The following is a 27,821-nucleotide window of genomic DNA, read 5'->3' on the forward strand; positions in this document are numbered from 1 at the left end:
GACGCCCCGTGATACCGCATAAGTTGGTGTGCCAAAAGAGCGGCGCAGAAGAGTACGTGGACTTCAATAACAGACATTGTACATGACTAGGGAGCAGACTCTTAACGACTTGGACAACTGTAACTGTTACAATAAATCAGAGCTTTGGCAATGCCCAGGCAATTAATATCCAGTAATGCATACATGCATTCATCATAATACGCACGGCTCAAAGGCGACTCCATGAGTCAAAACTGCAAAAGACAAAACTTGACTGGAAATACACATGATGTATGATGTGGCACGAACCAGATAACAGTAGGTGTTTTGTATTCGTTATATCATTTTTCTCGTTATTGGATCTAAACGCTTTGTCGAGTAGAAGTATCTAATTATAATATTTGTTGGTGGCGTGGGCTTTCATCCTGAGCTGTTTTGACTGGTGGCCGGGCTCAAGCGCGTTGTCGCAATTTCGCAAAGGGCTTGCTTATGCCTTTATTTGTGGCAAGAATAAAGCTGTAGATCTTCATGGCGCCTGTGGGCATGCCAGACACATGAGAAAGCAATATAGCGGTGGTGCTCCAATACCTGACTGGCGAAGGTATCACGTAGGTGATCTCTGAAACGCGCCGAACTGATGCCCTCAGGGGCTTGGGCTCCCTCCATGACTCGTGGGCTCAGCACAAACCTCCTCATGAACCGCTATTCTTCCACTCTGTGTATCTCGCTCGAGGACAAAGCACCTCTCAGCGTATATACCCATGTTATTTCTTCGTCGCCATATACCGCCCAGCCTGCGGATCATCACTCGCTTCCAACCCCCCACATTGACGGCAATGTGCTTCCAGGGAGTACAAACACCTAATCGTTGCTTTTCTTGTACGAGGAGCTGGAATGTTTTCATCGCCGCCTCGTAATCCCGATCAATTCCTGGAGCCACCTCGTCCAAAGGTTGAATCATGGTCTGAACATGTAGTGTGAGCGTGTGCACTGCTGGAAAGGCACACACAGCTCGGAGAAAGGTGAAGGGGTCGCATAGCCGTGTGTCCAGGTCGAGCTCGAGTGTGTGAACGAACTTCAGCTGCTGACCAAGACCAGCCAGACCACTTGGAGGGAGTGTTGGACATCTTTGATCGTCTTCAGAAAACCCGACATGATCTCTGAATCGCAAAACTTGTAACGAATTCCGGTGTGCTGCGATGGCATCCAGCTGAAACAATTGGGTATGGCAAGTAATATTTAACACCTCAAGTGCTTTGATGTGGTCCTTTATCAACACGTTCAAAGCAACGGTGGCGTCTTCTCTCTTATCCGATAAATGGGCGCTGTAATCCTCCGCATGCAGAGTATGAAGCCCAGAAAAGTCTTGGAGGCATACTGACTTTAGAAAATTGAAAATAGGCACCGAGATCAATTCAAGGGATTGTATCCCAGAGAAGTCCCAATGTTCTGCGACGTCCTCAGCTGTGTGCTGCCAGTCATACGATCGTAACAATAAGTTGTTGATTGGTGATAATTTTTCTCCGGGAGAGAAGTTGAAGCATGTGCCTTGGCCACGATCTTCGTAGCACAATGTGGCGAGTTGCCGAGCTTGAACCACGAGTTGCTTCAGCGAGTTCAGCCGAGTTGACAGGACCGGGGTTGAGTTGGCAAGCTTCAATGATGTCAATAGCTCGGCAGGAATTGATCGAATGAATGTTTCCAACAAATTGTTCTCGTATTCTCGTCGTAGAGGAAGATTTTCGATATGTAGCTGCGTACTATTCGGATCACAGTTGTGTAAACGGCGAAGACATGAAGGCAGCCATAGTCCTGTGACAGGGACGTCGCCATCCACATATCGCCATCTATGGTCAAGATTGTCAGTAAACTAACGGGGTATCCGGGAATGGGCATCAGTACCGGACAGACTTCAATCGCTTGATGCAGGATAATAAGCTGTTGATACCGGTGGAGTTCAAATTGCTCGGTATTATGACATGGTTCGTGAGATTGGAGATATGGCGGAATACATCAGGATGTCTTCTCTCAGCATCTGGTGCGACAAGAGCCTCATTCAGGGTCAGAAATCGGTATGCGATAGGTGCAGCGATGGCGTCGAGCCGCTTTGAAACTAGACGCACAGACGTGAGGGCATGCGAATCTAGATCCCGAAGCTATCAGATGGAAAATTAGAATTGCACTCATGTCCACTCCATTGTGAATTTTGTGACATACCTGTTCGAAAATGAGGGCGATAAGTTCTGAGCTGAGGCAGTTCAAGGATAGGCTTGGCGAAGGTAGTATCCTGGTGGAAGTGTCCATACAAATGGAGGAATTGGGTGATTTGAATGAGAAGCAAGACCGACTTGGTGGTACAGAGTACGATAGAGTGATGGGGGGTCGAGAAACCAACAACTCGGTTGTAGAGAGCATGATAAGACAAACCAGCCTGGTTAAGAGTAAAACAGCCGAAATGGTAGGTTTGGCAAAGAGGAAATTGATTCGGAACTGCGGTTTATTATTAAAGAATTGACAGGTGGGAGGTTGCTTTGGCTATGTATAAGTCGTCCACCTAAGACCTAATATGGCAGCTCGGGAATGAGTACCGGGCGTAAACTCTACTTCCTTGTTTTATGACACTAGACTAGTTGAGGTGAAAGTAACGAAGAATGGAAGACGGTCAAGCCTCATGCGGGTTAGGAATTGACAAAAACCCTCGCTCGACATGGAGGGATGGGTCCTCGAGGCGGTTCCAACAAGACGGAACCATAGCAGGGTTAGTTTGCTGGGATTTGGAAGCAGAACGGGGAGGGGTGGAGAGATGGTCACCAGGATCATCTATGTATGTACATGTCCTTTGATCAAAAGAAGGAGGATAATAATATAATAAGTTATGTTGGGTTGAGTGAGATGGAAGGATCGTGAAGGGGAAAGGGTTGACTAGAAACTGAGGAAGAGGACACACCCGGCCATGCCACAGACAAAAGCAAGAATGTAAAACAATTACAGGCAGGAGCTGGGATATCTCGAGACAGTTTGAGTGACTAAAGAGTCAGTCACTCAGGGTGGATGTATGGATATGTGGAGATAATTGAGCTTCTGAAGCGAAAACGATGTAGCAAAACATGGGTAAATTGCATGTGGAGAGGAAGCTAAAGCAAGCAAAGACGCGAAGTGTAGATGAAGGAGAAACAAGGGTGTTCTAGTCCAAGTTGGGGAGGTGACAGACCAAAGCTCGAGCCATAACAACGGCAACAGCCAGAGCCAGAGCCAGCTCTTGATTATGACAATATGAGGACGGAGATGGCTAAAGCCTTTGGACGAATAAAGTACTCAAGGTAGAGACATGGTGGGTAAAACGACATCAGGTACAGTGCAGCGAGTACATGAAAGAAAGAGTCGTGTGATAGTGTGTATGAGCATGATGCGTCATTCTGTAAAGAGAATGGGTCGTATTGGGGAGAGAGCCTCAAGCCGTCACTCAACCATCTTGAGAAAATGCAAACAGGGACGGGCATTACAAGACAATCTCGGCCGTTGAGCGGGGGGGCAGGCCGAGAAATAAGTGAAGCACGATGCTTGCTGTAACTCGTGTTGTATCGAGTCGAATCGAGAGAAGCATAATGCAGATGTCAAGAAATGCTGCGTACACAAGCAAATCAGTCCAGTCGAGCGAGTCCAGCTCAATCCAGTCGAATTAGGTCCAATCTTCAACTCATGGGAGAGAGCAAGCTTGCTGTAGCCTGTGGCATAGGCGAACCGAGTGGAATGATTTGTGGTATCGTGAGCGGGCACGCACCTCCCGATTCCGTCCATCTTAGTCGTCGTACAAGCAGAAAGTCAAGGCTTGAGTGTCGTTCGCAAGATTGACCCAAAACGGTAAAACGGGGACCCAGCTGGAGGGAACGGTGGCCCCTCATGGCGCCTCGACGCAGAACCAATCGCTGGCACTGAGACGCCCCAGACCACGGTGCGGCGCGCGGCGGGGAACAGGGGGGGAACTTGAACAGTCAGTCGCATCGTGTCGCATTCCTCCGAGATCCTTGCTGATGTTTATGTCGATGTCAATGTCAATGTCAAGGACAATGTCTGAACAAACCCAATCTGGCCCATGTCAGGATCAACATTCCAAATATACCCGATTCACCCACCAGTTTGATGCCCTGCATGAACCGTCCTCAACGGAATTCCGTCGGCAGCAAGCCTTTTCCTTGCCAAAGATATCATGTTGTTGGTACTCTTGGCTTGGCGACTGGCTGGATGTCAATACACATGCAATGCATCGTTAACAAGTTCGTATGTGTGTGTTGGCGAGTTATCCTTCCTAGTGGCCGCCACGGATACTCACCAAGATATCCTCCTTACTGTAAGTACTAATGGTAGCTGTCATGTGATATTTACCTAGTACTAACTCACTTTACCTTCCCTGATACCTTTAACGGTGCTTTTTCTCAGGAAAGGTATGTGCGGTAATATAGCAGGCCTTATTAATCCTCCCTTGTAAACAAGATTGAGATCGGTGCGGTCCTGGGTAGGTAGGTATTATTCTGGAAGGAAGCATGGGGTTAACAGACAGGTAGGTAATTTCCTCTTTCAGCACGGGTAACTCATTTACTCGAAACAAGCCCAAGTTTCTTAACACTCCAGATACTGGGTATAGCTTCGTCTCACACACACGCGTCTAATAAACCAAGACGGGTTGGTCGCTGCAATCCTTGACATTTGACTCGCCCTCTTGCTTATGTCCCGAGATACCTAGTAACTAAGCTAGGGACATATTATTATCAACAACTTGCGATTCGGCGCACCCATGCATGCCCGCCTCCATTTCCTCCTTCTCGTGTCCCATCAGCCAGCGGGGCACAACGGGCCACGAGCAGATTTGTGTATTCATCATACCTCTCGAATGTCCACCGTATCACTTGCATCTGCGTTTATCACCCAGGGCTGAGTCTCTTGAAACGTCAGCAAAATTCCACCATGGCATGGGCTGTCCCCTTTCGCTTGTATCAATGATCAGCAACATGGTGTGATGGATGAAGCCGCGTTGCTTCTGGCTTCGTTTTTTCCGATACTCTGTCATCATCATCATCATCATCTCACTTCGCGACAGAAAACCCATTCTATCATATTGTTCAAGCTGAAAACTGCATGCTGCAGGTGAGTGGACAGGGGTTGCGTTATGTGTTGGGCGCCGTTAAATGCGACTGGTTCGGTAGACGCTGGTCAGGGTTACATCCACTAGTCGCCGTGTCGAGAACGGCAATCACAACGTCTATTAGCAGCCCAAGATCCTGGGAATCTTGACAGGGGCTCCTGACAACAACCTACTGTACTGTACTGTACTGTACAGTACCGCATCGATCCCGGAAGGTCCAGTCTGTCAAGGTCTGCAGCCGAAGGAGAATCGGCGGAGCACATAGATGGGCCGGGACTCTGGACGATCGATTGCAACCACCACATCATGTCAAACGGCAAACAAACAAGAAAACATAATTGCTTGTTCTAAAGAAGAAAGAAAGACGAAGGATCGATTCGCCCTCAACTACGTAGAGAAATATATCTCCACCCCATATCGCCTAGTGCTTCGGAGTATCTAAGCAAACCCAATGCTTTTCTGTTTCTCAACACTAAATAATATCGTCTTAACGCAGTTCTGCTGGCTGGGCCAGTCACCATTTGCCGTCTCCATCTTCTTGATCCCATCGGTACGACCTTCACAAACGATAATGAGACCTTGGCCACGCTGTCGAGTCCGGCACTGGGGCCATGAGACCTGCATCTGCAGTGAACCCTAATAAGACATGCATAGCCCTCTATTTTTGTCCGACCAAGCTTGAAACCTGTTGTTGCTCGTCTCTAACACTCCGACCTGCTGGATTGTTAGGAACATTCACATTGACCGTGAACCAACAATGAGTCGGGAATGATGGTTGTACTACTCTTTGACACCCAGGTACCTTTTACTTCAGTGGGTGTTGCAATCTACACGTGGAAATACCTTCAATCTTGGGGATCATTGGGTTGAAACATGTATCCTCTCCTTGTCGCACTGATATAACCAGTGGTTGTTAGATTGTTAGAAACCACTCATGTGGGCAAAGCGAATGGACCTCGATAAAGACAATTGCACTACTGGTGAAACGCCTTTAAAGGCCGAAGACGGTATTGATGCTCTAGCCCCGAATAACACATTAGGTGTAACACAACAGAAGACAACGCTATGGGAATCTGCCTTTCGCCGTGCCAGCCCATTCATGCATGCACGGCCGTACCAAGGTATGCCTACCCAAAATGAAATAAAACATCCACCATTCAACAGAGGCATCCGTCTTCTCACTGACCTGGGGCTTCCCCGGCCCGAACCATTGATATCTTGAAATAAAGCAATGCGGCATACTCTAGCAAATTCGATAAACGGAACGCATATTTTGAGAACTGTTACCAGGCCGGTCGTCTCACACCTCAACTCCCCATTAATATCGGTACATGGGCTCCTTACTCTTAGGCGGGGGGCCGCTAGGTGCATCGTAGATGTCATCGTCATCCGAGACCTCGTCGAGTCGTTGCTGTGCAGGTGGTTGGGCTGATGGGGTTGAAGCACCGGCGCCGTGCATATGAACCTTGCCAATGGCGCTGTCCTGGCGGCCTAGATAACTTTCTGTTGGCCTAAAGCCAGGGTGAAAGGGTTCAGCACCAAGACGCTGTTCCTCAGAATACTGGTACGCCACCACCGTGGGGGCAGAACCGCCTGGTTGAGGGTCTGCGAATGGGTTCTCGGCAGATTCATCGTAAGGCCGGCTTGTACTTCCTTCACCTGCCTTCGGTGGAGGACCTGAGGGGGGCGAGTAAGACTGTGTCTCTTTGCCCTTTCCGTTGTTGTGGCCAGAACTTGAAGAGGACGCATTGGGGAAATAATGGTCAGTATTAGTTCCATTGGCCTGGAACTGAGACTCTGGCTGTTGTTGGGGCTGAAGCTGAGGGGTCACACTCGGCGATTGGGAGTCGGTGCCTTCGTTAAGACCCAGCTGTTTACGGGCGCTGAGGACAGCGCGCTTATGTTGGTTAAGCGCAGTCTGCAACTGCTCGTTGGTGTCGATAAGGTTCTCCATTGTATCGTTGTCGGGTGTGGGATCTTCGGATGTCATGTAACCCTGAATACTACGAGAGGCGCTCGAGCACCGATCGGCGAATTCCTTAATGAGATCATTGTCGAGAATCTCGCTGGGAGGTGTATTCATAACAACCTGCTCAAGGAGCTTGGCCGACGTTCGGGCTTCTTCAAGTCGGCTAGCGAGTTCGATGGGGTCGGGTAGTCGCTTGTTTGTATGGTGTCTAGCAAAGTAATTTTGGGAGTGCGGGTTTTGGGCAGGAGGAGAAGTATTGTAGCCGCCTGGCGACATCATCGGTTGTTGTGGTCCCTGCGAGAGCTTGTATTAGTCCGGCTCGCTTCCACATGTGAATCTTGTAAACATACGCCATAGTTCTTGTAAGCTTCTTCCTTCTCCTTCTGCCACATTGAGATAAGTAACGTTAAGTTCTCGTCGTATGCTTTAGAGTGCTGGAAGTCATCGAGAGTTTCCATCACGATCTGGCGGACGCTAGGATCTCTCAAGTGCTTGAGGAGCGAGCGCACCGTATCGACGAATTTCTGGTCCAAGTTTCGCGTAAAGGTCGGACCGGGGTTGTCGGTCAGGATGCGTAGCAGCATGACTGCATTGTATTGCCATGATGGTTTTGAAAAGTAGTCTTTTGACAGGTACTTGCGGATCAAGCGCGCGCATTCTGCGGCAGCGGCGGGAGAGGACTCGGCGGCGTCGACGATAGGAGGGAGGAAAAGGACCTCATCTTGCTGTTTCACAGAAACGCATGAGGTTAGCGAGAATGCTTTGCAAGAGGCAGTGTAACGACTGGAGGTGTATTACCTTGGCCTTTCCTCCAGACTCGCAGAATGCTTTCTAGGTCCAGTCAGCAATGACTAGACGACGCGGGTGGTTTCGCAAGATTGCGCGATAATTCGGTAGCATACCACACTATTATGAGCTGTAGCCTCAGGCGAGCCAGCGGGCGTCGTCCCTGATGGTGATGTTCCGGAGGGTCCGTCGGATGTTCCTGTAAATGTCAGTACGGGTTCAGTGTTTGCTTTGCGCCGCTTGAGCCTATGCGAATCGCAAGGCTGCTCGCGTGCATAGACACGTACGATTCGAAACATTGCTTGCTTTCTTTCTGATGCTTCCGAGCATCTTGCTCATACCGAGACCCTTCATAGATTTCATGACTGCGTCGGGGCCTTGCGCCGCAGCGAGCGGCTTTTTGGGTATGGTAATCGGGTACTTGTGGACAGGAGGCGGGCGACGAGATGTTGCCTAGATGTGACGGTGAGACAACGAATCGATGTTGAAGAGATAGAGATTCGATGCGATATCTAAAAAACGATGCAGAGAAATTAAGGCCCAAATGGGAAGGCGCCGAGCATCCAATCCAATGCTCTCGTAGTTTCAGAAACGAACGGTGGTGTTGGTTGATTTAATTTGTTTCGCAGAGCTGACGATGTTGGATTGGAGCAAGTGTCTAATGATTGGCGCCGTTGTCTGGGAGTAGCAAGGGTATTGATCCCTGGAGACTTATGGATGAGTGAGAAGAGTTGAACAGTTGATGGGTGCTGCAGCGGGAAGAACAACAGCGCAAATCACTATGTTGTAACCGCTTTATCGTCTCTCGATGCCTTCTCCTTCTTCTTCTTTCCTTGTTATTGCTTGTGTTTATTGATTTCGAGGTCGTTCGGACTTGTCAAAGGGTCCGTGATGCGCCGCTCGCTAATGCCGCCCCGTGCGTCACCCACTTGTTGGGCTTAAAGCTGCCCGGGCTTAGGCTGTTAATGCTCAACGATTTGCAGGGTCCTTTTCCAACTCAAGGAGAAACATATGGGGAAGCTAAAGAAAGTGTGTTGAAACCTGCGTTTGTGAATCAAATCGAAACTGCGAGCCTTGACATTGAACCAAGTCAATCAATTGTCGAGGGATTCCTTCATCTTTTTCATCATTCTAAAGAGGCCTCAGTTGCACAGCCACATCACCCTACGCAATCAACCCCTCCCTGGGCATCGCCGCCGGGTAACACGAGTGACAATCGCGTCTTGGCTTTACCTTGAGACTTGTCACAATTCTTGAACATCTCCATAACGCGTGTCATTTTCGATATCATGCAGAAGCGCCATATGCAAGGCTATCTCCACTACGAACTAGTATTTTGTATCCCTCGTTTAGCTAGATTACTACCTCTGCTATATAGGTACTCAAAATAGCCAGTAAGCCACCGGTCAAGTCTTCTCAAAAACGGGCGCTGTTTTTGGGGTACAGTATAGGATGGCAGGATGGATAGATCGGTCGTTACAGGTTGAACTTGAAGTGTATAGACTATCATGTTTTGCAATACCGTCGTCGAAGCACCATATTCCCCATACTTGAATGACAAGGATATTGCCGTGACTTATCAACCAGGTTGTAGTACACTTCGAGTTGTGCAAATCCAATAAAGGTGACCTACCTTTGTCGCCCTTTCGGCAATTTACTTGGATCAGTGCAACATGTAAACCAGCATTTAATACCAAGCGGCACGGTTGATGTTGCCAGTAACATACTGAGAGTTTTCTTTGCCGACCGCATCTAATTCTTATCAGAAGCTGACATCTTGGACTGCTTCGTAGAAGCTCAACATCAACAGGTGACAAGGATCCTGTTAGCGCCTCACAGCCTTTTCTACTGAACAGCTTCCGTCTCCTCATCTTCATCATCAACGTCGTCGTCCGACTCATCTTCCGAGTCCAGTGAGACGTATTCCACAATCAGATTTCCTGACCTTCCGATTTTCTCTCCCATTGTCACCGTCGTGCTGGGCTCGTACACCTCCCTGGGCAAGATCGAGGCAATTCTGAACTTGTACTCGTGCTCGTAATCTTCCGGCCTGTCATCTACCGCTGCGTCGTCTTGGTGGAGAACGCTATAGCACTCCACAAAGGCATACATGTCTTCCAGAGATGCATCTTGGGGGAAACGGCGCACGATTCGGCCAATGCCTGATTCCTCGGGCATCTTAAGAGCGACTCGCACAACATTCTTCTCGCTGGTCGGCGGTTCGGCCACAATCGTTGTAGCTCTCCATGCTTTCCATTTCCCGCGCTTCTCTTCAAGTATTGCCGCCGCATTCGCTTCTTCCAGGGCGCGTTTTTCTGCTGCGGCTGCGGCCGCTGCTGCTTCCTTCTTTTGCCGAGCACGCTCGCGGTCAATAGCAAGGGATCGCTCGTAGGCTGAATCTTGTTCGGTTCGTAGATTTCTTGTGACTTCCTGAGCTGTTCGCTCAGCTCGCACTCCGTCAAGGTCGGCGCCATACTTTTCGATAGCTGCCCGAATTTCAGAAAGGTAAGTGGCCGAAGGCATGGGCCCAACAAGACGCTTGACAATCCCCATACGAGTGCTGCCCTCCTTTGGCGTAAGACAAACCAATGCTGAGAAAGGAAATTTGGTACAGATATACTCCTGAGCTACCTGGTAAGCTTCAGAGTCGAGCACGTTGCCCCCCCAAAGTAGAATATTATTGGAAGGGTCCTTGATGAAAGCGACCACTTCTGGTGAAAGTAAAGTCTCCTTGACAAAGGATTCGGTATCATCATGCTCGGGAGACAATATTACCACAAGCATGAACTTGAGATCCTTCTTAGCTTGGTCGTGCGCCTGAGCGACACCGCCCTCGAAGAACGGTAAATCGCTCTCCCCATATTCTTCCTCGAATTCTCTCTTAAATCTCGAGGCTGTATCCCGTGGCATTAGAGGCCGTCGGCCATTGGTACCCCTGAAGCCGGTTGATATTCTGCTTGTTACAGCACGCGGTCGAATTGATGCGGGTAGGAACGATAACGCATATATCAGGGTTCGAAAGAGTGTTGAGGCAGCCCTCCATCCCAGGCTGAAAGGTGTTAGAAGCAGACCCAGAAGCCAGGGAGCCCGATTTGTGACCGAGTTTTGGGGAACGATTCGTGGCGCTAGATCAGTGCGCTGGCGTGGTGAGGCACGGGAGGGACGCGCTGCCTCATGGAAGAGACTCTCTTGCAGATTTTCATGCCGTGCTGTCGCTCGAGGGATTTCTTGCTGCGCTGCAGCTATTGGGTCGGCCGTTTCACCATCGAAGAACTTGGCGATTGCGATCTGCGAGCCAGCGTTAGAATATCCAGAACTGTATGTTGAACTAAAATGCATACCTGAACGTTCCATTCTGATCGGCTTAGAAGCGGAATGGCTTCGTTAACTTCTTGATTTGTAACTTGAGTGTATTGGTTGAGGGCCTCTTGCTGAGTAGAGGACAGCTGTCCCAAGTCGATTTCACTTTCGTCCATGCTATCGTTGTGATATCCCTCCAGCCACCTTGACCTTGGCCGTAAACAAAGTCGTTTCGTGAGCTTGAGCCGCAAGCTTATGTGTGAAGTTCTAGTTTTTGCAACTGTTGTACGTGGGAGGAAAAGATGCGATTTGCGTTTCGGTCGTGGCGGTGACCCCACGCTGTTCTTACACAAGACGAGAAAGAAGGTTCCGGATCTGCAGATCAAGTGTACCTATTGAAGGTTGCCCTGGGTGCTAATTGTTGATTGGATTTATGCACTCTTTAAACAGGTAGTTGAATGTTCCTGAGGTATGGATGGGATAATTGTTGCCATGACTTGGGTCTCGTGTTAATGATCCTTGGGGATTGTTAAGAGAGCTAGACGAGATGGAGGAATGATGGCATCGGAGCGCGTCAGAGCTTGGCTTATCAGTATGGGGTACAGAATAATACATTAGTACCTCTACTACCAAGATTAAACCCGTTGGGTTGGCTATTCTTCGGCCTGGCACTAAGGTAATGGGAACAAGCTGGGTTCAGGTTGGCGTCATGCCGCGGGGGGAACGTTGCATGTATCTTTGCATATCAATTCTGCGGGAGAGATACTCTGAAGCGCGCTGCTTGGAACCAAGACTCGCGAACTGACTGTCCTGTCTCGCTGGTCAATAGGTAGGTCGTCTTGCGCGCCAGTCCCTCCACCAAAAGTGCCCCCCACCGCCCACATCCACACTTGTCCAACTCCTACACACCTAACCTCACCTACCTCTCGTCTTCTCCCCCGACCTCGCAACTGCTTGTTACCGCTACAAGAGGCGACGGCCCGCGCCTAGTTTCTCCCGAACACGGCCGTTGGCTTCCTGCGCTCTATTCGACTTCTTCGCTGCTCCGGTTAGCAGCGCCGTTGAAACCCCGCCGTCCGTCTCGTTCCTCCATGGGCGGCCAGTCGCCTCGAGCCATTGAACCATGGGAGATGCTTGTCAGAGTCAAGTAGGTGCTGTCTTTGTCAGTACTCAGTCTAGATCCCGTCGGCTTTGTTCTTCGTGCAAGACTGCCGTTGCTTTCTGCTCTCTGCTAACACAGCATCCTTGCGTGTAGACGTCGTAAACTCGGCCAAGGGGCTGCACTATCTTCAACACTATATACTACTGACCATGGCGACATCGCGGTATCAACCGGCCGATCTACGACGCCAGGTCGGGTCTCCGAGGCCCAAGGGACGCGGTTCGTTTGCCCTTCGGATCATAGACACACCCCGTCTACCCTCCATTCTAAACAAACACTGACTTGGGCGTTTTCAGAGAATAAAGATACCTTGTGCCGGAACGTACTTATTTATGGTCATTGTCGCTACGAAGACCAAGGCTGCGCGTTCAGCCATGATCAAAACAAAAATAACTCCAATTCAGATATGTAGGTTAATCTTGCTCATGATCATTTGGTGCTTGGTGGTCCATCATGCGAAAGCTCGCTATGTCAAAGTTCGACTTGGCTTGGTTCATTAGGTTACACATGGCAGCCAGAAAAGCCCCTACCCGTCGCTACGAGGTACCCATGTTGGCTGATTAAGTTGGCAATGTGATTTGAGAGACTCCAATCAAGGGTCGCAACTGCCGCAATTCAAGCCCGTAGAGGCTTCATTGCTACGACAGCGGTTACTTATGGTCCTGCTTCTTCCTTTTGCTCAAGGGCTGATGCTTACCTTCATTATCACACATGACTTTTCTGCCGACTTCCCTCCAGGTTTTCTAAGCCATACAATATTTTGTTCATTGACTTACAAGGTCTTCCGTACTTACATAACTACCTCCCATCCTGACCATATTCTATCTTTTATCCCGCCGTCTCATCTTTCTTTACACTTCGGTCAATCTTCAAAAGGCCTATAGTCTTTAATCCATGGATATATTCCATTGATCCCACAGTATGGCTGACAGCAACAAATCCAGATCAAAAAAATCACTAAACGTCGACTCGCCCTCGTTCACACCCGCCAGCATAGGCAGCAAGAAGCCGACATTCTCTTCACAGGCTGCAAGCGCTCCCGCATTTACTCCACGTGGGTTAGGCTGTACGAAACCTTGTGCTTCCTTATAATTCTTGACTAATCTTATACGAAGCTGCCACCCCCGTGGGCCTGCAAGATAGCGATAGTAGCCTCTTCAATCCTGCGTCTGCCCGCGAATTCACACCTACTTTTGATATCAACACTACGGTGAGACATGATCACGCCACATGCTGAGACAATGCTGATGAGGTAGACTGCGACGAATGGCTCCGCTCAAGACAGCGGGATCTCATATGATCCATTTACCGTGAATCAAGGCCTCGCCACTCCTCAATTTAACCCTTACGCAGAAGACCCAACGCTCGGTGGCCACGGGCCAGGTTACTTTCAAGCACAGAACGCTTTTGCAACGCCCGTCCAGCCACTCCAACACCATTTATATTTCCCGGTGGCTCCTCATCGAGATGATCTAATGCCCTATCATCGTGTACCGCACGACTTCTTCCTGCCTGAGAAGGAGCGCGAAGAGATTGCCCGGAAGCTTGAGGCAGCCGGCCAAGTCCTCCCCAACTCTCAACTACCGCAACTCGATAACTACCACAACCTGGTGCCATTGGACACGACCCATCGAAAAAATGCTAATATCTTTGGCTACCCAAGCTGGGTCTATAAAGCTACGGCAACCAAGACAGGCAACCTTTACTGTTTGAGGCGGCTCGAAGGTTACCGGTTAACAAACGAACAAGCAATCAAGCTTGTGAAAGAATGGCGACGTGTCAACAGCGGCAGCGTGGTTACTATCATCGATGCATTTACGACGCGTGCCTTTGGAGATAGTTCGCTCGTTTTTGTGCAAGACTACTACCCTCTCTCCAAGACACTTGTTGAGGCTCACTTAACTCCAAGTACTACTCATGGTAATCGTTTCCAAGCGAAAAACCCTGTTGCTGAAAACGTCCTCTGGGTCTACATCTCACAGATCGCCAATGCTCTCCAAGCTATCCATTCCAACAATTTGGCAGCACGTTGCATTGATCCGAGCAAGATCATATTGACTCATAAAAACCGAATTCGTCTCAGTGCATGCTCCATCCTCGATGTTGTGCAGTATGATGCACACCGATCGATCCAGGAACTCCAGCAAGAAGACTTTATTCAATTCGGACGTTTGCTGCTTTGCTTGACAACCAACACGTTGCCAGTACACCTGACCAACTACCAAGTGTCGTTGGAACAGATGTCCAGGGCATATTCCGTGGAGATTAGAGACACTATCTTATGGCTTCTCACACCCCAGCAGCCTCCTGCGCAGAAAGGTATTGAGGAGTTTGTACGCGGAATCGCCGGGCGAATTACTTTCACATTCGACCAGAATCTGCAAGCTCTAGACAAGGCCAATACCGACGTGATGCGGGAGATCGAGAACGGAAGGGCTGCGAGACTGATGATGAAACTCGCAACCATCAACGAACGACCTGAATTTGAGGGGGATCGAGCGTGGGCTGAGAATGGCGAACGCTACATGCTCAAGCTGTTCAGAGACTACGTTTTCCATCAAGTCGACAACAACGGCAAACCTGTCCTGGACATGGGACACATGCTCCGATGCATGAACAAGCTAGATATTGGATCAGACGAGAGGATCTGTCTGACAAGTCGAGACGAACAGACCAGCTTCCTTGTGAGCTACAAGGAGCTTAAGAAGATGCTGGCGAACACATTTGGTGAACTTGTGAAAGGGAGCAAGTCAGGACGAGGCTTCTGATACCACATCTTACGACAGAGCTTGGGTCGACGCTTTGATTACTATATTGGAAGAGTGCAGCCTTGGATCATTATGGGCCACCCTCATTCTGAGTCATGATTGATCGCTATAGAGCAGGGATTCGGATATATCAGAAGTTTGTGTAGGGCAAAAGGTTCAGCCAGATGCATACAGCTTTGCTTTATTAACATAGTCTATTGCTTTGAATATAAGATATTGAATCCGGCTGGTGACGTGGTAATGTGCAATTGAAGCCCAGTGGATTTGTACCACACGGCCGTTTATGAGCCATACATGATCCAGAATGGCATGCTTGGAGAAGGCAGTCTAGTCTAAGTAATTGCTCAATCTCTTTCTTTGAGTCGTCGAGCCTTGACAGGGCTGCATATTTTGTGGCCGGCACTCAATCAGGCACTTTACTCTTCACTGGGTATCGTCATGATGTTCATTTCCAGTCCGCTTGTGTTTGTCTCTTCAGTCATCCTCGGGTTGGACAAAAGGGTTGGCAATTTCTTCACTGCCGTCGACGGGGCTGACAAGAACAAGGAGGGTGCCTCGTACAACGACAAGACCGAGGGATCGAGTAGACTCGTTGCCTTCGTCGTCTGTGATGATGGTGTCAGCTACAGAAGCACTCAAAGTGCGAGAGTAATGGAGGGAGAAAGAAGAATGCGCATGTGTAGTCGCGTGGCATACCTCGAACAACCTCATGCACATCATCTAGAACCAGGTTCATGAGAGCGTCATAGCCCTTCAGCGTGCCCTTGACTGCACAAAGAGTTAGTTAGCACTTTGCCTTGATGGTGCAGACACGACTCGAGCGGACGTACCCTCACGGCCACCGTTAAACTTGACGGTGATCTGCTTATCCATGTACTTGCCCAAGTCAAGGATGTTCTCCTTCTTGGGTCTCTCGCGCTCCTGCTGAGCGCCTCCCGCGCCTCCTCCGCGACCGCCTCCGCGTCCACCTCGAGGATGTGATCCTTGGCCGCGGCCACCTCGGTGTGAGGGTCTATCGGACATGGCGTATTGTCGGTCGGGAGGTTGGGTAGGGGAGATGGGGGTGGGCGGGATATTGGTGATGAACTTGCTTGGGTGTTTGGGTTAGACGTCGTTGGAACTTGTGAATGCTTTGGTGGGGTGAATTACTAGCATAGATCTGGGCCAAAGCGTGTGCAGATTCAGGCTTTCTGTGGGGTAGTACGTGTAGGTTTGGGTGCGAGACTGAGCTTGGCCAGCCTCGGACGTACCCCATATCTAGGTAGGTAGGTAGGCGGGAATAAGTTCAAGATGCAAGCTCTGGTCCTGGGTTAGACGAATACTTGTTGTAAATTATTTTCCGACAATCAACGCTACTACTACTAATAACCTATCTAGGTAGGTAGGTAGGTAGGTAGTAGGTAGGTACCTATCTTGAAATCAATTAACATTCAACATCCACCAGGAAGTCTTTCCGGAATATGATATTTCTCGAAAGTTACGATTCAACCAATCAGTGACGAATCTGAATTGACAGCATGTGAATGCCATGAGATCCTACTAATCACGCGATTCATTTTTATTAGGGATCGTCGTGAGCGGGCAGGAATAATCAAATTGTATCCAGTCGGTTTAGTGATGTTTCAATGCAATACCGCAAGAGTGAGCAGCCTCCGATCCAACCTGAGACGGCGGGGGTGAGCTCGCGTGCCTCGGAAGAGCGATGTTGCAGCATGTAGGTCTGTGTATGCATTGTTACCGCCGTTTCTCCATCCCTCCATCCGTAGTAGTCTACAAGCTACAGCACAGCCTCATACAAAGATTCCTGGGTAGATATGTATATACGCCTGGCAAACAGTAAGCGATATACATTCAGAACTGTCGGTCACGGTCGATGAGTTGTTTTCTTGCATGTAGTTAGTTATATGTTGCTTCTGTGACCAAGGAGGCCTCTCCAATGATTACCTATTGACTGTCCTAAATAAGTCAAGTTGCACTAATTTTGATCATGAGCCCGTTGGTCCGCTATCCGCTTCTCTTACCATCTGTCTAGACACTCTTTGTCCGTATCGCTTTTGAACCGAATACTACCACCATATCGTGGGGACTATTTAGTCGAGAGTTCCTCCCACGTTTTCTTGGCCTACCTCATTACAACTTTGCCGTTTAGTACCTAAGGTTCTTACAGCGGTACATTAGTACCTTGGTACAGGTACCTAGTACCAGGCCATTAGCCCCCTTCCCATTCCCCTGCGAGTTGAGGCTGGCAGTACTCTGTAGGTAGCGAAGTCCTCAATTTGGCGCACTTTCCAGTCAAATTCATTCCAATTGACTTGACTGGCACCCTGGCCGCCGCCTCGCTCCCGTACTCTCTGGGTCTCGTACAGTTAGTATGTACCTTGTCCCTCCACATCGTCCCGGCACTTTCTTCTCGCTCGAGACTCTTTTCCCGCATGGCCTTCTAATCTTTCGTCCCAGCCCAGCGAATATTTGACCCTCTTCGATCTCCTTTTCTTGATCAACAAGACTCCTCCTCGCCCACTAAGAGTCTTCAACTAGACCGCTCGTAGCTGAGTGCGGTATTTTGCACGAGGGATTTTCTGTTCTGGGTCAAATTGAGCAATTGCGACTATCCATCGAAACTTGTCCTCCTCTTGGCGGCCATTTACTTGCATCTGGATCTCTCCTGGCTTACACTACAGATCGACACATTGTCCCCCTTATTCACCATCAACTTTGTTCAACCTAACTCTGTCGCCATGAATCTTCAATAACCGTTTCTGTTGTCCCCTCCCCTCTTCACTCTTCTCACCTTGCTTGCCATCCTGCCTCCAACCTCGTCACATTCCGCCACTCACCTGACTCTCATCTGCGTCGTCAAATCTTTCGAGACGTCCTGACATCCTTCCTACTCTGCGCAATCCGCAGACGCATATTTGGATTGCAAGGTAGGCCTGCCGAGCCTTGATTCCGACCAACAAGTTTGTCGGACAGACGCAGGCGCCGTATTCTGATTACCCTCACGCTTGAAAACGAACTGTTACCATATCTATTATCTTGGTCAACCTACTGCACAGTACATTTCACAGCCGTCCATCCATCATGGGTCATACTTCAGACTCGGAACCCACGAAACGGAAGCGTGACGTCGATGATGCTGGTGGTCCAGGACGTGCTCAGCATGCGCCTACATCTCTCCAAGGTATGTTCAGTATAATGGCAGCCATCCAGCGCTGTACCATGTTGTGTCGCCTCAAATCCTGAGACGTTCATTTGTAGCATCGCGCGTGAGACATATTGTGTATGTCTTCGCGTTTTCCACATTGCTCAATGCATGCTGTCGCCTCGAGGCGCGCGCAAAAAGACAAGCGCTTGAATCAGTCGCCTTCCCTGGACGCAGCCTCTAGCTTGACTCCTCCAGGAGTGCACATGCTTGTTGCTTTTGTATCTGACTTTTCTGTCTCGGTGCTCTTGCACAGCTTGTTCGCTTGGAGGATATGCTAACCTGACCCCCAAGGCGTTCCCGGCTACATCCATTATCTCTCAAGGTCAAATGCCTCCCACTTGAGCCTCGTTCAGGGAGATGCCGATACATTTGCCGACATCGTTGGCCTCATTGGCGAATACGAGAGTAAGATTTGACAGGTTTCATGGCACCAGCATGGCAGACCCTCGACTAACAATCATCAGATGTCTTAGATAGACATGAGAGCCTTGCAGCAAGTCTTGGAGCCAAACTTACTGGCCCGCGACTTGTAAGGGGCATTGAGAAGTTTTTCGATGGTCCGATCAAAACGACACCGCTCCAGCCATTCTCCAACCCCATAAGCTGGCTTGACGTTGTCAGTTTTGCTAGATCAAATCCCAAGGACTTCAGCCTGGTTCAGAAGCCAGACGGCTCCCGATGCTGTCAGTTCATCCTTAAAGGTTCACAGGTCGAGATCTTGGAGGATGACTGGCGCTTGGTGTGGTCTGGTGCCTTGGATCGGTTTCCTCTCGATCACCCTCTCGAAGAGGATGAAACGGCAGAACTAGCGACTTTGGATATACTGGAACAAAGAACGTCCATCCTTTACAAGAAAGCCGACGAAGTAGCGGCAAGAGCCCGCATACTCAACCATCGCCTTGGTCAACGAAAGCAAGATATTCGCCGGCGTCGCAGCACACAAGACCCATCGCCGTCGCGATATCAGTCCGCGAACAGTACAACGAGCAACGCCTCACAGCGGACAGTCACCAACTTCGGTGCTGGGTACGATTTGCATGCAGATTTGTTGCAGCAGTTTCTCACAGCTTCGGCCTCACCACCTCCATCGCGATCAACATCAGTTACAGGAATTCCTATAACTGCACTGGGTCAACCGTCACCATCTCACAGCACGACTCAGTCTCAAACACATGGGTCACGATACGGTCAAGCCATGGAAACGATAGCACAGCCTGCAATTGACAGCCGCGAAGCGGCTTTTCGCCCCCTTATCGCACAAAAAACTGATCAACTGGGCAAGGGAGATGTGATCACACCGCCTTGTGATCGGTGCCGAAGATTACGGGTAGAGTGTGTCAAGCACCTGACAGCATGTTCAGGATGCACTAAGAAGCATGCTAAATGCAGCTGGAAGACAGTCACAGATGAAGAGTTTCGACAGCTCAAAAAAGAAATGGGACTGAGGGACGAGATGGATGTTGACGGACAGTCCGACACTGGACCGAGTACCGAGACACTAGATCCCAAAGACGGACTTCCGAGTCGAGTTGGAGATCGACAAGATGCCGCCAAGACGTCAGGAGAAAGGACACCAGGGACATACGGGACAGATGAAGGGTCAAGGCCGCCCAGCAGGGACAACGGACATTTACCTACCACAATGGAGCCCTCAACCGCATCGATGCATCGCTTCGACCTGAGCGCCGAACGACATCGACTCCCGTTCGGGATAGGTCAAACGGCCAGATCGGACCATAGCAATCACTCAATCGAAACCCTACAAACCGGGACAAGCGCTGCAGGCGTGACAAATTCGCTGACAATAGCTTCGAATAGTACGTACAGAAGCGGTGATGGTTCGTTAAATCCGTCACCCAGCTGATACTGTATAGTCAGAATAGCCCCTTTGGCGTTTTACGTATAAACGAACAGATCCTTCCTGCATCGCAGTGACGGAAAGCAGTATATATAGGCCATGAACAGGAAGAGACAGCATGCGACGAATACAATGAATATAAAGCCATTTCAAACAACTGTACTGACAGACTTATGCTCCGTGTTGCTGGGTTAAAAATATAATGTAGTGCTATTAATTAGCGATTGCTTTGACAAGACTCATTGATGATGGCATGGACTGGTTTTAGACCCTGTGCCGATTCTTCATGCCCCACAATCAAGGCAAACTGAAAGACAGACCCCACCACAGCGCCACTTTACAGACTGAGGCGCGTCCAGTAGTAGTCATAGGAAAAAAGTTTTGGTCGTCGCTCGTTTATCTGCGGGAGGCGATTGACTGCACTTGCTCATACCGACCGCTTCGCTGATTCATGAAAAGTTTCTACATCCTTTTCTCTTTTTTTTCGATCAATAAGGAGAAGCAGAACGTTCCTTCTCTTCACAATCTCCGAGGCTTGTCCCTCTCTTACGCCCAATCGAGGTTCTCGTCTCACATGCACTTTTAATCCGACGACAGACAAGCTGCCCTAGGCTTGGTATAACGACCGGTGCTCCCGCGCAGAGACGACTCTTTAACGACGTAGCGACTCGAAAACAAGTAAAGCCGACAGAACGGCCACTATCGACAGGGTCTAAGAATCTTGGTGCTATCTTGCGATCAATCATTAATTCCTACCATGTCGCATCACCAAACTTCTTCGCAAATCATGACAAGGGACGACGAGAAACCCTTCAACCATACGCATGTGCCAATCGACCACGCGGCACTCATTCAGTCACGAGAGACTGGCGATGTCCTTCCCGACGACACGCCCATTCAGGGCAACGTCAAGGCATTGCCCTTTGCCAAATCCTGGGTGCACATGTTCGCTGGAGGGTATGTAAAAGTTCTCTGGGCTTGCCATGTAGCTTGCCGCAAGTTTAACTCACGGAGGACTGTAAGACTGATTTCATGGTGACTTTTAGTGTTGGAGGAATGACTGCCGCTGCCATAACGGCTCCCCTCGATGTGCTCAAAACCCGATTGCAATCCGATTTCTACCAAGCTCAGATTCGAGCCCAACGTGAAGCCCAAGTTCAGACTCTTGGGCGACTTAACCCTGCTCGAAGCGCACTGTACCATCTTAACGACACCCTCCAGATTCTCAGTTCCGTGTACAAGAATGAGGGTTGGCGGGCACTCTTCAAGGGGCTTGGCCCTACCACGGTTGGAGTTGTACCTGCTCGAGCTATCAACTTCTATGTATATGGTAACGGAAAGCGTTTGATCTCGGAACATTTCAACAACGGCGTGGAAGCTCCCTGGGTTCATCTATCGGCTGGTGTAGCTGCTGGTGTTACTACCTCGACGGCTACGAACCCTATCTGGATGATCAAGACTCGTCTACAGCTGGACAAGAATGTGGCAGCCGGTGGTGCTCAGATGCGCAAGTATCGCAACAGTTACGACTGTATACGCCAGATTCTCCGGGACGAAGGCATTCGAAGTCTCTACCGCGGCATGAGCGCCAGTTACCTAGGCGTGGTTGAGTCCACGATGCAATGGATGCTTTACGAGCAGATGAAAGTCTCATTGGCCCGCAGGCATAACGAGATCGTCCGCAGCGGCCGCGAAAAGACTTGGTGGGACAAGACCGTGGACTGGACTGGAAAAGGTTTCGCTGCTGGAAGCGCCAAACTAGTTGCTGCTGTTATCGCTTATCCCCACGAGGTACGTCATTGGTATAAAATGTTCTGCCTCGAGACATACTGACAGAGATACAATAGGTTGCGCGAACGCGATTGCGACAGGCTCCCATGAACAACGGCTTGCCCAAGTATACCGGCCTAGTCCAATGCTTCAAGCTCGTCTGGGTTGAAGAGGGCTTGATGGGTCTATACGGAGGTCTTACTCCTCATCTTATGCGAACAGTACCTAGCGCCGCCATCATGTTTGCTATGTACGAAGGTATTCTTCGGTTGTTCCACACGCCTGCATAGGCTGTTGAATGATCAAGGAGAGCCGTCGATCAGATGAGTCGAAGACCGGCAACGTGGGACGTCCATGCTGGACTCCACTCCGGCTCTCATTTGATAACTTGTAACAATATCTGCCGCGGGTTCTTATGAAGCTTCGCATACTTCATAAAACACCACTGGCACCTGTACCATGTACAATACCCGGGATCTTAGACAGGGGCTGGGGCATGAAGAGACTACGAAAAAAAAAAAACCAACAAAAGGGGTGACGGCGTGAAAGGGATGTCTTTTGCTTTCGGCGTTTGGCGAGCGGTTGGATTGGTAGAAGGGAATCAAGAAATTACACACTCATGTACGAAATTATGTATAATAGGAGGCACACGTGTATTCTCAGGATATCACCACACATCGCATATACCATATTACGGGTATTTTAGACAGAAAATAGTCAGCTCACACATCTTATAACGAAAAATAAGGAATAGTGGTACCAAACTGTATCTGTATCATTCATCTAGGTGCATATCTTATGTTAGACTCATGTGCTTGTGTCCTCCATTTTAACAGCCAATGATTATGGTTGTACAGAGCAGAAGATGAGGATATAGGACAGTCTATCAAGCCATGGTTATGTGCCTCGTACGAGAACCAAAAACTAATCATTGTAGAAAACGTGGAACGTGGGCTTAAAGGAGCGGTTTTAAACGGATTGAAATGCAACGACCGAACCAGAACTTGCTTTTTCGCCATGGCAAGACTAAGAGACATCAGTATGTACTTAAAAAGGAATGCCATCCCATGCGCTTCCTCCCCATCGTCTCTTTGCTTGGCTTGCTGCTGCGATTATGATGAGAGCATATTGTTGAGGAGTGAGTCTCGTTGGGTAGAAGCCGGATTTCGCTTGCGAAGCTTCCGAGGGTGACGCGGAGTTGAAACTGGAGATGGAGAGCGAGAGCGAGAGCGAGAAGAGGACATGGCTTTGAAAGGCCAGATTAGACGGAGGCGTCACCAAGCATTGCGATCCCAGTTGGGGTCTGCGAGCGTGTCAATCAGGACATCATGGTAGCGAAGATGGATTCAGAGACAAACTCACCTTGGACGAAGGCGGCCAGAACCTTACTCCCTGTCTGTAGCAGGGGGTGGCCAACAACGATCTTGAGGAACTTCTCAAGGCCTGCCCGGCGGCCCTCGATGACGTCGTCACTAAAGCGGTTGGTGAAGACCTTGCCAGGCAGGGGTGGGATGGTTACCCGGGCGCTCTCACGCTCGAGGATGTCGCGGAAGTACTCGAAGTCAGAGTAGCGGCGGCGGACGCTGCTCTGGCGCAGCTTGAAGGCCGGTATGTTTGTGCGGCAGAGAATCTCGTAATCTGTATACATATGGCGGCCCATGCCGTGCGTTCTTGGGTTGCGAACCTATATAGCGCGCTTTGTAAGCCTTTCTGTGTAGGTGTGTGTATATATGGCTCTCTGAGTCCAGGTGACAAAGCGCAAAGAGACATGCCAAAGATAGTGCGCACCTCAATCTCTAGGAAATTCTCGGGAGGCCCGTAGATCTCGTCAAAGCTCTGCTGGCGCGTATCAGGCATAGATTGTAGAATCGGTCGGTGGAATTGCGAGCCTGGCGCATCGAGGCCGGAATTGTCCTGGTCGGACGCCATAGTGGCAGCGTTACAGAGGTGAGTTTAAACAATAAAGCGTTATATATGTGTGCGATCAGAAGCGTTGGACTCAAAGGTTGGCAGCGGGCGCAATGGGAACAAAGAGAGGCTCGTGGTGATGTTTTGTAAAGTGGAGGTCGAGGTCAGGTATGATGTTCGGGCTATCATGTCGCATGAGGTTGGCTGGAGTTGGAGGTGGGGGAAAGAGGGCGGGGTACTTGTGTTGAAGGCCTGTGGTCCTACTATCCATATGTACCTGCCTCTTCCTCGCGTGCTTCATTTTTTTTTCTTGGTCAGATAGTGTGTTACAATCACAAATAAACAGAATCTAAACCTGTTTCGGGGCATTCGGCGTCCGTCGTGTCAATATTTGTCGGTCGTGTAACCATGAGGAATTGCGACATTGCATTGTACAAGTACGATAAGACAAAGGTGTTTGTTGGACTTGTTCTACCAAGACACATCTGTCTAGCAGCATCTTAATCTAAGCGCTTTTATCTAGGTAGCTAGATCGGCGAATTTTATTGTTTGTTGCTGCGAAACGTTGCATTTGATTTAATATGTGTACCCCAGACACTGATGAATGATTCTATATTTTATTAGGAACTAGCTTTCGTCAAACATGAGGTGGCAGACTTGAACGATCTCTATCATTAATATACCCTGGTCCATACTGGTCCAATAATGTGTTGCATCCCAGTATCGAAGGCACGCTGCAACTTCCTGGCCGTTGCTGAAATATTGACCATCTGCCTCCCGGCGATGTGGTACGCATGGCGTGCACGAGTGAGAGTATTAATTTTCGTCTATTTTCGAACGATGAGTCCGTTGGCTGGGCCTGGGCCTGGGCTTCGGTCTGGGCTGGCTCAGCAACCCAGGGGCTCCCCCAAGGATATTCCAAGTTTCATGCAAGAACTGAGCTGAATCAAACAAGTATAAGTCCATATAATCGTCAAAACGCCATGCTCCAAAAGTGCCTCACCTTGGACCCAAACCTACAACGCCTATCGCGACATGCATTGTTATACATGGCCCATGTACAAGACCTGCGTAAGTCCAATGACACTTGGCTTGGGTGCAGCCGGTATCTTTTCTTTCGTTATGTCCGTATCAAAAATCTGTCCAACTACCAGATACTTCACTTTTTGTCAGCGAACTTTTGGTGAATGGCACGGATCTGGTCCTCGACGTTAACGTTTTGCATGTGTCCCAGTTGTGCTTGGCTCTTAGCGTCCATGGCACCATCGTAGCTGTGTATAGCAGCCTTCTTTCTACGCGCCAGCTCGTCCTCAGAAATTGCTTGCCCAGTCACAGGGTCAAAGACGTCGCTTCGCTGGCTGGCAAGACGCTTCAGATTGTTTGCAACGTCGACATGGGATATGTTGGTCGAAGCATAGCGCGAGTCTGCCTTGGCCTTTTGCTCCTTCCAACTAGGATCGAGAAGTTCAACTGCGAAACGATTAGCATACTGATCATACCGGCGGGTGTGGTGAACATACTTCGCATATGGGCCTCGAGTTCGTTCATGGGGATTTGCTGCTTGCAGTTGGGGCAAAGAGCCATCTGAGCACCTTGTTTGTTAGCAGCCTTTTGTGCCGCACGTGGAACGTAGTTCTCCTTGATCTTCATAGGAGGAGCACCGCCGCGCGCTTCGGCAGTAGCCTGCTGCTTGCGTGCTTGCTGCTCTGCGCGCTCCTGGATACGTCGCTCTTCTTCCTCCTCCTGGGCGGATCGCTGCGCTTGTTGTGGAAGAGGAGCGTAAGGCTGCATTGGTGGGGGCATCTGAGCCGGCTGGTAGGCTGGTTGCTGAGGAGCAATAGGGTAAGCGACGGGCTGGTTGGGATATGCGTTGTAACTAGTATCCTCGTCGGGCATGGCCTCCTCGATTCGAAAGCTCGCGCTGATAGATGCATTGTTGCGGTCTTCGAGCGATGCATACTGGAGATCGGAAAGATTGGTTGGAGGGGGGAGGTTGGCGTGGTCATCGGCCTCGTTGAAAGTGATGGTTTCAACAACAACAAAGTCGCTCCAATCGATTTGAGCAAATTCCTCCTTCTGCTTTTCTTCCTCCTCTTCTTTCTTTTGACGTTCGGACTCGACGAATTTGGCATATTCAGCTCGTTGCCTGGCGCGGTTAAGAACAAGGAACTTATCCTTGATGTTGGCTTCAAGTTCTCTTACACGCTCTTCTTGAAGCTTTCCACCTTCTCCACTCAGGCCGCTCGCGCGCAAAAGTGTTGTATACTGATCAACGATATGCTGGAAAAAGTTGTGGAGAGTATGGTTGGGAATAAGGAACGAAAACTGCGGGTTGCCAGCTTCTCGCTGAGCCAGCTGTGTCATGAATTGCCGTCCGTTTTTAGCAACAAATAAGGCGGCAAGTTGAATTACATCCAAATCTTTTCGGGCGATGCGAGGCGTTCGCGCGGAGAATTGAAAATCGACGGGTTTCGGAGGTCCCTGGGGCTTGGGAGGTTCAGCGGCAGGTTCATTCGCACGGCCAGCAGCAATTGCTGTGCCACGTCCACTCTTCACTTCATCAAGTCGCCATTGATAGAAGGGGTGATAGGCATCGGAAGGGTTAAGAAAGCTAAATTTTGGGTTGGAACGCTCCTTGTCGCGAATACGATCCTCGAAGACGGCGCCGTTGCGCGCTACGTAGCCGGCAGTTTTCTCAAGGACATTTCGAATCTCGCGAGGAGGAAGGACGACGCCAGCGGGAGGCTTGATGTCGTCAAGAACGGATGCGGCGGCATCGCCGTTGGTTGTTACGGCTGCCATTGCGAGGAGAATCGAAGGACGCGCTTGAAAGGCTGATGGAGATGCTTCTCAGAAGGCGACTTGGGAAATTTCAAAGTGCTCTACAGTACTAAGGTACCAAGGTACTTAGCGACGCGAAGCTGCCCGTTGTTGGACGGGCAATTGTTGTTCCGCAATACCCGCCATCGACTAATAAACAGGTACCTACCAACTTGTTTGATCTAATTCATTTTTTGAGGAAAGATTATTATAATGATCACATTCTAACTATCACACTGCATGATCTAGTACGAGTAAAATTATTGTGACAGTGTTTCTTTCGAGGTAACCACTACCAGATAACCATAATTTCCCAAGATCTAGCCCCGACATTGGACTATTTCCATACCTCTATACTAAGTCATCCTGGATATAGAGTATGGAAACAGAAGCCATTGTATGGGCAGCGAAATAGGAATTGCGATGCTATCTCTATCTATTCTACACTTTCTATCAAGGTACGACAACTGCTAGAGTAGCAAATTTCCATCGGTCTTGACGTTTCGATATATTGTCAAAGCCAGCACATGCTAGTTGACAATCGCAAATTGTTAATTGGCTATACGTTACCTCATCTAGCATGCACAGCATGTATAAGTACAGATCAAGAAGTTCTACATCAAGGAACGTTGACGCAACATTCCTATCCACAACGGTGGTCTTATACCGGTTGGCTTACTATGTTGAGTGTGTTAATAAATACATCCCAATTATGCCATGGTCAACGAGGTACTGTTTATATCATATATTTGTATTTATCCTACCTAGGTACACTATGGAATATGGTATATCTGCGCGCACAGATTTGCAGCCGACCTTGGTTTTGTCGTGTGACTTGGGATTGCTTCCACAGAGCTTGCCCCTATCAAATTAGAAGATGGATACCCCGCAATCGCTTCCGCCTTAATCTAAAATACCCTAAATGGTACGGTATGTTATCAATCATCACGGGGCAGTCGCCGTTTTCCCCGACCGACATCCTACCTAGGCTGGCATAGTATCTTCAACACACCTTCGGTATTCGGCATTCCAAACCGCTATTCTGAGACCTGCTCAGGGGTCTTATCAACAGCCTCTACAAGAACAAAGTATTGTACAAGTACACATCAACCCCAGGAGACAAAACACCGCAAGACTGAGGTGGGCTTCTGATGGA

General features: G+C 49.4%; 10 protein-coding genes across 10 annotated transcripts, besides 3 other annotated features; 4 read left to right on the forward strand and 6 right to left on the reverse strand.

The window, feature by feature from the left end:
• Window positions 1-622: 622 nt before the first annotated feature.
• FPSE_08906 (uncharacterized protein) lies at window positions 623-2,394 on the reverse strand (the record flags this gene model as incomplete). The annotated part of the gene is made up of 3 exons (XM_009262024.1): window positions 623-1,826; window positions 1,882-2,135; window positions 2,197-2,394. 3 exons carry the CDS (start codon window positions 2,392-2,394, stop codon window positions 623-625), a joined length of 1,656 nt encoding a protein of 551 aa, XP_009260299.1.
• Window positions 2,395-5,040: 2,646 nt separating this feature from the next.
• Window positions 5,041-5,060: a microsatellite.
• Window positions 5,061-5,289: 229 nt separating this feature from the next.
• Window positions 5,290-5,317: a microsatellite.
• A 736-nt stretch (window positions 5,318-6,053) lies between these two features.
• On the forward strand, window positions 6,054-6,333 carry FPSE_08905 (uncharacterized protein; the record flags this gene model as incomplete). The annotated part of the gene is made up of 2 exons (XM_009262023.1): window positions 6,054-6,240; window positions 6,284-6,333. 2 exons carry the CDS (start codon window positions 6,054-6,056, stop codon window positions 6,331-6,333), a joined length of 237 nt encoding a protein of 78 aa, XP_009260298.1.
• A 104-nt stretch (window positions 6,334-6,437) lies between these two features.
• Window positions 6,438-8,237, reverse strand: FPSE_08904 (uncharacterized protein; the record flags this gene model as incomplete). The annotated part of the gene is made up of 5 exons (XM_009262022.1): window positions 6,438-7,382; window positions 7,439-7,813; window positions 7,887-7,919; window positions 7,991-8,073; window positions 8,162-8,237. The coding sequence occupies 5 exons, from the start codon at window positions 8,235-8,237 to the stop codon at window positions 6,438-6,440; spliced, it is 1,512 nt and encodes a 503-aa protein (XP_009260297.1).
• Window positions 8,238-9,719: 1,482 nt separating this feature from the next.
• FPSE_08903 (uncharacterized protein) lies at window positions 9,720-11,350 on the reverse strand (the record flags this gene model as incomplete). Its single annotated transcript, XM_009262021.1, has 2 exons — window positions 9,720-11,162; window positions 11,216-11,350. 2 exons carry the CDS (start codon window positions 11,348-11,350, stop codon window positions 9,720-9,722), a joined length of 1,578 nt encoding a protein of 525 aa, XP_009260296.1.
• Window positions 11,351-13,257: 1,907 nt separating this feature from the next.
• On the forward strand, window positions 13,258-15,104 carry FPSE_08902 (uncharacterized protein; the record flags this gene model as incomplete). The annotated part of the gene is made up of 3 exons (XM_009262020.1): window positions 13,258-13,402; window positions 13,452-13,546; window positions 13,593-15,104. 3 exons carry the CDS (start codon window positions 13,258-13,260, stop codon window positions 15,102-15,104), a joined length of 1,752 nt encoding a protein of 583 aa, XP_009260295.1.
• Window positions 15,105-15,578: 474 nt separating this feature from the next.
• On the reverse strand, window positions 15,579-16,127 carry FPSE_08901 (uncharacterized protein; the record flags this gene model as incomplete). The annotated part of the gene is made up of 3 exons (XM_009262019.1): window positions 15,579-15,709; window positions 15,801-15,872; window positions 15,935-16,127. The coding sequence occupies 3 exons, from the start codon at window positions 16,125-16,127 to the stop codon at window positions 15,579-15,581; spliced, it is 396 nt and encodes a 131-aa protein (XP_009260294.1).
• Window positions 16,128-16,478: 351 nt separating this feature from the next.
• Window positions 16,479-16,511: a microsatellite.
• A 1,674-nt stretch (window positions 16,512-18,185) lies between these two features.
• On the forward strand, window positions 18,186-20,173 carry FPSE_08900 (uncharacterized protein; the record flags this gene model as incomplete). Its single annotated transcript, XM_009262018.1, has 3 exons — window positions 18,186-18,285; window positions 18,601-18,714; window positions 18,774-20,173. The coding sequence occupies 3 exons, from the start codon at window positions 18,186-18,188 to the stop codon at window positions 20,171-20,173; spliced, it is 1,614 nt and encodes a 537-aa protein (XP_009260293.1).
• Window positions 20,174-20,924: 751 nt separating this feature from the next.
• Window positions 20,925-22,227, forward strand: FPSE_08899 (uncharacterized protein; the record flags this gene model as incomplete). Its single annotated transcript, XM_009262017.1, has 3 exons — window positions 20,925-21,124; window positions 21,214-21,958; window positions 22,015-22,227. 3 exons carry the CDS (start codon window positions 20,925-20,927, stop codon window positions 22,225-22,227), a joined length of 1,158 nt encoding a protein of 385 aa, XP_009260292.1.
• Window positions 22,228-23,211: 984 nt separating this feature from the next.
• Window positions 23,212-23,866, reverse strand: FPSE_08898 (uncharacterized protein; the record flags this gene model as incomplete). Its single annotated transcript, XM_009262016.1, has 3 exons — window positions 23,212-23,240; window positions 23,300-23,621; window positions 23,726-23,866. 3 exons carry the CDS (start codon window positions 23,864-23,866, stop codon window positions 23,212-23,214), a joined length of 492 nt encoding a protein of 163 aa, XP_009260291.1.
• Window positions 23,867-25,004: 1,138 nt separating this feature from the next.
• Window positions 25,005-26,647, reverse strand: FPSE_08897 (uncharacterized protein; the record flags this gene model as incomplete). Its single annotated transcript, XM_009262015.1, has 2 exons — window positions 25,005-25,315; window positions 25,366-26,647. The coding sequence occupies 2 exons, from the start codon at window positions 26,645-26,647 to the stop codon at window positions 25,005-25,007; spliced, it is 1,593 nt and encodes a 530-aa protein (XP_009260290.1).
• Between the last annotated feature and the right edge of the window lie 1,174 nt (window positions 26,648-27,821).

The sequence above is a fragment of the Fusarium pseudograminearum genome, chromosome 2 (genome assembly GCF_000303195.2).
Source record: "Fusarium pseudograminearum CS3096 chromosome 2, whole genome shotgun sequence".
NCBI classification, from domain to species: domain Eukaryota; kingdom Fungi; phylum Ascomycota; class Sordariomycetes; order Hypocreales; family Nectriaceae; genus Fusarium; species Fusarium pseudograminearum.